The sequence below is a fragment of the Labrus mixtus genome, chromosome 22, assembly GCF_963584025.1.
Source record: "Labrus mixtus chromosome 22, fLabMix1.1, whole genome shotgun sequence".
NCBI classification, from domain to species: domain Eukaryota; kingdom Metazoa; phylum Chordata; class Actinopteri; order Labriformes; family Labridae; genus Labrus; species Labrus mixtus.
Window position 1 is genome coordinate 5,871,797 of NC_083633.1, and position 9,699 is coordinate 5,881,495.

At 41.4% G+C, this 9,699-nt stretch overlaps 1 protein-coding gene across 2 annotated transcripts in view; it reads right to left on the minus strand.

The window, feature by feature from the left end:
- Window positions 1–9,412, minus strand: part of ano2b (anoctamin 2b) — an 88,248-nt gene extending 78,836 nt beyond the window's left edge. The window contains exons 1-3 of one of the 2 annotated variants that reach the window (XM_061030144.1): window positions 9,200–9,412; window positions 2,820–3,001; window positions 1,398–1,439 (exon numbers count right to left, since the gene is read on the minus strand). In XM_061030144.1, the coding sequence (XP_060886127.1) occupies window positions 1,398–1,439; window positions 2,820–3,001; window positions 9,200–9,236 (261 nt within the window). In that variant the 5' untranslated portion in view covers window positions 9,237–9,412. The remainder of the gene's footprint in view (window positions 1–1,397; window positions 1,440–2,819; window positions 3,002–9,199) is intronic. The other variant, XM_061030145.1, reaches the window with a different exon arrangement.
- Window positions 9,413–9,699: the final 287 nt, after the last annotated feature.

Here is a 9,699-nt window from a genome sequence, read left to right on the forward strand (position 1 = left end):
ATGGCATGTAGGCTACGTCATGGACCTCAAGCAACTTTAAGCTCTGTAAACTTACATCACCCAAAACCACCATTAAACTGTTGGAGAAGGATTCTGTCGGCCTACTTTGTTTCTGTTAAACATTGTTTGTAATTGTAATTGTACCATTAACAACTAGCCACAGTTAGCCTAACATTAACGTAACTCTGCTCTATCTCACAAAGAATGCAAACTTAATCTGTTCAACTGTTATTTCTTCATCTATTTTTTAATTAATGATTTCTTCAGAAGCTTTACAAAATGTTAAGACACTCACTCGCTGGTCCCGCTCTCAAAAGCTGTGAAGTTAAGGCTCTAAATCTTTTTTGAAATATGTACACTTTTCTGTTGAATTCAAATGCAAGATAAGCTTAAATATGCTATTTATTTATTTTAAACTCATCCCATCCACAGCCGTCGTGCACAGGTGTTTTCACTTAATTAGACTGATTGGACCTTTTCTTTTCACCTTGTGGTACTTTGTGTTTGACTGATGTTTCCCTAGCAGCTGTCGGCTGGAACGATTTCAGCCTTTATTACATTTTCTTCATGGACAGAGGCCAAAGTCCTGTAATATCTGCTACACTGTGCACTTTATTCAAGCAATTTTCTGCCTTTTCATCCGAATGTATAAATTCTCAGCAGGACGGTCATGCCCTGAAATGCCCTCAAAATGTCAAACAAAGCGTTGACAATAGACTAGAGACCAATTTCTGTGACATTGAACACTTCAATGAAAAGCCCTTGAGATTATGAGAGGGATTGGGGAATTTTTATTCTTTGTACCAACTATCTGTTGAACTGTAAGTGGCACCTGGGAACTTATAGCTAGAAGTCTTACATCAGGTTTAATAGTAGGCCTACAGTATTATATTTCTTTAAGTTTTCCCCCACTGAGACATACATCCACGGGACACTGGATGATACTCTAAAACTCCTCAAACTTTACCTCAGGTGTTTTTTTCTTCAATGATTTTTGCAAAGAAATTACTGGATAGAGTCCCATTTGGTTTATTATCTTTATCTTCTTCACAGAACTTCACTTTGCTAACACCATTATAAAGCTGACTTCCTGTTACTAAAGTACTCAATTATTATATTAATGTGTAGGCTAATCTGGTTAAGAGAGAAGGGGTACACAGTGTATCTCATGCTTGTCCTTTGATGCCCTGATCTTCAGTCACTAATATAAGGGATAAATCCAGAGATTGCAGTTCACATCATCGCGGAGTTTGCAACAATGTCGTAAAATGTAAATGACAACGAAAACTATTGTTATGCGTAGTAAATACAACGTAACATACTAATAATCTAATCTCGACATAAAAACGAGAGAAGCAACATAGTGGCGTCTGGTGGAAACGTTACAGGCTACTTACTGGGATCTTGTCGTCACTCGGAGGGATCTGCATGCTGTTGCGCTTTACAGTGAAAAGGAGAAGTAGAGGAAGAGAGAGAGTGAAAGTTTGAAGATAGAAACAGCCCGATTCACATTCACCTCCTTCACCTCCATCATCAAAACACTATACGCCCGAGGTAAACCCTGGTAGTCCAAAGTCCAAGAGGAGCGACGGCTCGTCCGCACCAGGTTTCATAGTTTAGATGAAGAGAGATCTGTAAAATTGAAGAGGCTGCGCAGAGAGACTGAGTAGCCTGATCACATGCTGGTGATACCCATCTATCTAACTGTGAGATCTGGAGGCTGCCTGCGCACCGCCGGCGCTTTTGGCACAGAGTGTGCCACACTGTAAAAAAAAAAAATCAAATCAAAAAAAAAATCTTCCATCCTCAATCTGTTATTTGGTTTGATGTGGAGTCTAAAAATACCCCCCTTGTGGTTAAATAAATCCACCAATTTCTGCCAGATTGGTGAAACTTCAAATGGTTTAGCCTACTTTGTGCTTCTGACTGTTGTTGGAAGTTTTGCCTTTTTTTCAACTGATTCTCAGATGAAAGAATAAACCCTTTCTCCAGAAGTGGATATGCAATTAAATATGAAAGTATTTCACCTCTCCTGGGAGTTTCCTTTTTTTTTTTTTGTATAAAAATTTGAGTCACTCTTTTTTTATGGCAGCTTCAAGTGATCTTTTACAGTGCAGAAAGAGCAAGCAGCCTTGGTTACTAAGAAATCTCTCTGATGTAACTTGGAGAGAGACCTGTGTTTTCCTATAACTACACCTTAATAACAGGAGTAGCTTCGTATAAATTTAAGGCATAGCTTTGGTCCCAGGCGGATATGCACTATAAGAATCTTTGTTTTAATGTTACACACATGTCTTTTTAAATGCCCAAGGCTAACCACCAGTGTCACCATTAACCTATTTCTAATACCAGCCTCACCTGAAGTCTTTTCCCTGAACTAACATCAACCTTGAAGAAATGTGTTCCTCCTTTTACAGAGTCAGATTGAGGTTAGGAAAATTCATCAAATACCAAAAAATGTAGTTTTAAATTGCTACAAGAAGAAACATCTTAAAAAACAAACTTTGGAGAACAACTTCCTCCATCACCAAGTGAAAAAAAACAGCTCTCTTCATTATCAGAGGTTGTAATAGCTAAAGTCATTTTAATGAGACTTTTTTTATGCTCACTCATAAAATGATGCAATGCTATGAAATAAGTTTCCCATGCAGGAAATATTACAGTATTTGCTGATTTTTAAGAGTTGCTCCTGCTGTGTCTGAGCAGGCACCCTGAGTGTAGAAGTTGTATCCTCCAGCTGATTCCCAAAAGAAGAGGAACGTCCATTAACGTGTTGATTTATACTCACACACACACGCTCTATTGGTTTCTTTAATCACCTGTAGTAAACTTTCACATTCCTCCGCCCAGGGTTCTTCTTTAAAAGGTGTGTAGGACATGGGGTCCAGTCCCATCCCGGACACATCCCTGGTCAGATGGAAGAGGGCGTCGCTGTGGATGGAGGAGGACTCGCTGAGGGCTGTAGCCACCCGCATGAAGCTTGCACCATTGGTCCATGATTCTGGAAGACATTCATTTTGGAAATTAAGTGAAATGCAAACTTTCACTAACCATCTTTTGTCACCATCTCAGCTGTCATATTCCCAAATCTGTATTGATTTTGTTCTAAGATTTTGAATGTATGAAGGAATTAGTTGATATATTGGCTGCACAAACTCAATATTTTTGACATTGAGGTGGTGAAATGGTAGCATATACATCCAGAGGCGATGGGTTGGTTCACCCTGGGTAAACATTTCCCACCAAGGACCAAAAACAAAACCGACACACGGTGATAGTAGAGCTCCTTGGAAGATTCAGCTGTATTGATCCAGGTGTTTTTTCACCTCTGTTGCAGCTCTTTCCTTTCTATCAGGCAAAGTCAACACACTAATCAAGCCTGCTTCACATTCAGGTTCTCAACATTTTCATAAAATGTACATACAAATATATGGATTGTCCACCATTAAGTAACAGAGGCAACAGCATGACAACAAACCTTTTGTTTTCACACATTTTGGTGAGATTGACCGGCTGTCGGTTAATTTAAATTAAATTAAATTAAATTAATTTAAAATAAGATTTAAGTCAACTTCAGGCTCTGGGAGAAAAAGTAATCAGGAGAAACTTATCTCTGAGATAAAAGTAAATGTCTCTGCCCCACAGTACCTGCTTCTTTTAACTTCAAAATGTCAAACTATTGATTTGAAAACACCAGTGATCACTTTTAAAGCTTGGAGAGGGTTAGCACCAGATTAAATCGCTGACCTCCTGACCCCCTAAGAGCCCCAATGTAACCTGAGATCCTCCGTTATGTCATTTCTTACTAATCCTCGATCTAACCTAAAAACTAAAGGTGACCAAGCCTTTTACTGTACGAGCCCCTAAGTTGTGGAATGACCTGCAGGAGGAGATCAGGGAAGACTGGAGAACAAGCAGCATCCTCAAACGATGAAACATGAAGCCAATGTGGAAGTGCAAAGGACTGCAGTTCCTCAAGTGTCCACTAGAGGCTGGCTTCAAAAACCCTTTGAGTCCCATTGTCACCCATGTTAGAATGCCATTCTCACAGCAGAAATAAACATGTTCACAGCCTGGTTAAAAAAAAGCTGTTTTGGTCTGAATGGTTCATTTCTTCTCTGTACAAACTGTAGTGGGTGAAAGCAAACAGCTTTTATGACTCTCTCTTATGCAAAAGTAACCACAATGCCTACAACACCAATGCTTTTTTTTAATCTCCCATCCCATCAAATGTACCTTTTCACAGTAGGTATCAATGAGTACCTGTATAAACCTTGAACCCTGTTAGCATGTTGTGTATGTATATTTTAGTTTTGTGCAAATTGAATAACCAAGAAGAAGCGTATCAATTGGTGAGTTTGAGAGATTTGTCATTGATTAGTTTACCCTCTGTGAGAGCCGGCCTTCTCTTTCCCCTTGTTTCTAAATGTAGGCTATAGGCTAAGCTAACTTCCTGTCATCTAACACTGGGCAAGGAAGTGAAAAGGAGTGATCCTCTAATCTTCAAATACTCTGACAGAGTTTTGCAAAAACTCTGTCAGAGTATTTACTATACGACACGATTCACTTTATTGTCCCCTTGGGGAAAGTTTTTCTTGGATTCCAAGTGCTGCTCACATTTAGCTGCAGTCCTGTATTTTTAGCTCCAATGGAACAATTGTGCGCGCGTAACTCCAGGTAGCATGAACATTTGATGTTGAAGGGTTCTTATTAATCATAGGATATTTTTGGTGGAGTCTGACCATTTCTTGTTTTTTTCAGTATCAACATTTTCACACTTCACTTGTTGTTATTGGTGAAGCTTTGTTTCACACTGCGCAAATTGATTTGTGTGTCAGTCAATCAGAATCCCCGTCTCCAGGCACTTTACAAAGGAAAAGCCTACGTGGAGCCAACTTGTCGACAATCGGTCTGAAAGCACAAAGAGCAACACAATAAAATGAAAGGAGACAAGAAGCTCAAGACGTAACACGTTGTAAACGGTGTCAGAGCTTTTCAGTACACAACTAAGGGAATAAAAAAGACACCAGCAGATTACTTTTTGCTCTGCCAGTATTTTTTATGTTGTTTTTTTGAAGTGTACAAATGCAATTATGACCCAAAAAAAACATGTAAATCTGACTGCAGTGTTGTCAGGATTGACTTTTTTACTATGTGTGTGTATGGTTATTTTAGGGATACAGACAGCTGTAGTCATAGTAACGCAGAGGCCACGTGCTGTGCTCTCGTTTCAGCACCATGGACAGCTCTCTCTCTCTCTCTCTCTCTCTCTCGCTTTATTTCATTCTACCTCTCCCTCTTTCATCCACACACAGTTGTACTTCAAACACACTCAAACATACCGCAGGACCATGAGATCTGTCAGCCAGGTCAAGAGGATGGATATGTTTCTGTAATTTATCCGTTAAAGCATTTTTGTTTGACCTACAAGCAGAGAGATTTTTATGGCAACAGTTGTGTTTCTGTTCCTTCCAGCTCACTTGACAGCAGCGCCGTAGCCTGGAGGTTAGAGAGGCAGGCCTGGAACTGGAAGGTCGCCAGTTTAAATCTGGTAGGAGGGGAAATGAATGAGAAAATCCCTCTTGTACAAATATAAAGCGGGGCACCACAGGAAGCCAACATGATGCTCGGTGGAATGTTTTCTGGATTTTGAAGGATTTGAACATACAGCATGAAAATGATTTACCAAAATGCCTCTTTTTTTTCTCTGTAACTCCCATCATGTAATCTAAAGAAGAGGGAGAGCAGCTCCATGTCTGTGCATCCACAGGCACTCTACAAGTAGTATCTGTCCAAATGCTAAAGTGAAGGTTAACTGTGGTAAAGTGTGAGAACCTTTTTGTTGTCCTCCTCGTCTGCTTGGAGATAAATTATCTTCAATTTGATGTCAACTTAGTTTTTTGTTTTTTTTGTGCAGAACATGAAAAAAGTTCCCCTTGTTTTCTCTACACTTTAACTTATATCAGACAGAGCCTTTAGAAATGTCCACTGTGCTCTCTGTTTATTCACAGTTATTTCTAATTGCACAGACAAAGGGCATCTGTAAGAGAACAGTTAATGGACAGCAGCATAAAGACGGATGCTTTTAGCACATGTTGTCACTGGTTGAATAGATTGAATGCCCCGTCTCAACTGCTTTTATGTTATTAGCATCCTGATTAAACTAAAATACTTGTGCTTTCTATGCCAGTGCTCGGTGAATTCTTACTTTTAATTGATTTATGTAGGAATTGTTATCAGTTTAAGTAGACGTTATTTAGGGGCGCTGGTATAGCAGACACATCATAGACAGAGTCCACAGTCCTCCCCTCAGCTGCAGGTCTGTACCTCTCTCTCCTCCCATATATCCTTTCTCCCTTAAGCTGTTCTATGAGAAAAGGCAAAAAGGCCCTTAAAACAACATTTCCTAAGAAAATCTATGTAACAGTTTTCATTCAAATGTTTGGTGACTAAAAAGATGGCACCCATTTTTTGGAAATAAGCTTGTACCTAGAATACAAGCAGCTGCTAATTTGATTGCAAAAATATCACAGGTATTGTACGAACTCATCCCTGTGCAGTCTGCACTCAAATTTGGGTTTTTGATTGGTTCTGAACTCAACTGAACCACCTCTTCTCTGCCAATTACATTGGGTAATTCTCTGGGTACCTAACTTTGCAAGCCTCGCATCATAAAGGTGAACGGCAATGTAGTCAGACAAGAACACCGTTTAGTGCCAGATTATTAGCAACATATTTTTTCTTGTAACATCAAAAAATGTGCCCTGACAATACTGAAAACACTGAGCGGATGCACCAATCACAAGCATTAATGAAGCTAAGGGAATTTCATCCTGATGTACGTCCACGCCTTTTCTGTTTTGAATTCACAAATGTCTGGAGAGAAAACAATAATAATTGGATCAACAGAGAATGAGAATGATTATCTTGTCTCCACACAATACAGCATTTATGAAACTTCTGCTCGAGGAAGAAGAAGTATCCAAAAAGTTAGTTACACCTTCGGGCAGTGATTCCAAAAGTGGGGCGCAGGACCCAAAGGGGGGGCCTGAAGTTATAACGGGGGGGGTGGGGGCAAGTCTTAACAAAAACAATGCACATTGTTTTTCACTGCTAGCAAAGCATGGGAAATTGTGTGAGAGAACTTCAAGGTGAATGTAAGGCTGACGTCACAGATTTGGAACTTTCATGGGACAGTATCACTTTTAAATCGTTTCTTCCTTCAATGGTAAATGGACTTGAGCTTATATAGCGCTTATAGACTTCTGACTACTCAAAGAGCTTTCATACCGCATGTCACACCTCCACATTCACACACTGATGGTAGAGTCTGCTCTGTAAAGTGACCATCAGTATTAACTAATCCCATTCATACACATTCATACATCACCAACCAAGCAGCGGGTGCAGCTTGTGGATACGTCACATGCCTGAGGACACACGGGACATGTGGCTGCAGGAGCTGGGGATCGAACCCCCGACCTTCTGGATGAGAACCGACCGACTCTACCTAACTGTTCATTTTTACAGTTTGTTCATGTAAACAAAACATTTGTGAAGTGCAACCGTGCTCACCTGAGGCAGTGCACGGCCTACCCTGCTGGTCATTTAGATCAGTGGTTCTCAACTCATCTCGCCTCAGGACCCACCCCCTTCCTCTGTGAAAACATTGTGACCCAAATTTCTGATATTATTCGACCAATCAGATTTATTCGCAGAAGATTTGTGCAGTTTGGACCTCAGTCTGTGAAAAAAAACATGTGACAGAAGTTTTTTTCCAGGCACACATTCGCGGCCCACTGAAAATGGCTCCGCGACCCACTACTGGGTCCCGACCCACCAGTTGAGAACCACTGATTTAGATCAAGCTCTCTGAAAACATTTGTTTGTGTACATAAAATCTGTACATGGTACCTACATCCGAGTATAACATGCAGGATGTTTGGGTCATCACATCTTATTTGAATGTCACTTGTGGTCCAAACACCTTTTGCAGTGGTTTGTTTGTTGTGCTGTGGAAGCCTGCAGTGCACATCAACTAATAATTGACTTCTGGGAGATTTTCTGTCTAGTAGTCAAACTTCTGACATTAAAGATATCTGCATATTCATAGATTCTGTGTTTTATTTTATGATGAGGCAGATGATGAGGAGAGGATGACATTAGAAGAATTTTTAATGAGGTCATTGAAGTTTTTTTGGGGGGGGAGATTTAAGCTGAGAATTTTTTTATTTTCTTCCAACATGTCTGGAGGGGGTCTTTAATTTTACTGCACTGATGTGCTATAAACAAACTAAGTAGGAGTCTGTCGTGGGTGTCAGAGGAAGGAAGTGTCTGCAACAGCTGGATGATCATTATCAGCCATCAATCAAACATCTCCCATTAAAGGTACGTTATTATAATGACTTTGGAACAACAACAAAAAAGCCCCAGATAGTAAATCCTGACGCCCCAGAGCTGCTCGATAACTCCCCTGACTCCGTCAATATCGCCTCCCTGCATCATTTTGAAGATTTTCCCCCTGCAGCAGCAAAATAAGAAGTTCACCCACTACAAGTTCCTTCCTCTGAAGTCAGCGCTCAGAGCTCCGAGCGGTTTCCTAACAGCAGGGGATTCTTCATTTTAGGCTTTTGCCTTTCAGGGTTTATGAGTATGTTAGCTTAGCACTATCCTGCAGTTTCACTAAAGCCAAAAAGGGATGATTTGAATTCAGCTCTTATGGCATCCTCACCTCACTTACAGGGAAGCAGAGCAGCAAACAGACATGTAAACTAACCCGGATTACTGTCCTGCCACATGTCTGAGATAAACTTGTGTTTATAAAAAAATGATTCTCCGGCACAAACGTATTCAAATAGTTCCTTCACAAAACCACTTCAGAATCAGGGGGACTGCGTTGGGACAGACGGCTGTGAGCGTTTTAAACTATAACAGCCTCACATGCAACCGTACACCCCCCGCCTGCCGTAAAGCTTGTTGACGGCGGCCCCCACACGGCCTGCTGACACACACACACATACGCAAACACACACACACAAACACTGGGGGGAAAGGGAAGGGACAATAGGCTGCTTACTCTACGGTGGTCCGGTCTAGTGTGTCCCTTTTTTGTTGGGTGAGGATACAGGGTGGACAGGTAGGACAGGCCACACAAAGGAGGGATCCTGCTGGGTTTCCTATGGGTCACTGTGGCACTCACCTGCACAGGTGGCGGAGGGGGATCTGCGGAGAGCCATTTCACTTCAAATAAGAGCAGATACACAAAGGCCTGGTTTTCCCTTTGAGCTCCCTGTAAGTCAGTCAGTTGGCCATGCCGCCTTGCTGTCAGCAGCAGGTGAGGGAGAGACAACAGCAACACTCTGACTGCCTAGTACAATCCTCAGCTCAGTGGAGGCTTAGCTCTGCCAGGATTAAACTCTCCTCCAAATGGCTGCCTGGGTATAGAGGAAACTCCACAACTCAGCTTATAGTGTACACTTGCCTAATGCACCACACACCGGGGCTTGTGGGTAACAGAGCGGCCGGCTGATTGGGTGTTTCTCTAAGGTATTACAGCCTCACAGAGACAAGCAGAGATTATTGGGCCCTCTAATGTGCATTAATTACTGCGCCTTCTGTTGGGGGCTTTATCCGCGGACCTATGGCGTCTTAAGGGGTCCACTTCATGGAGCTTAGGAGCAGAGCAGAGACATCCCGGTG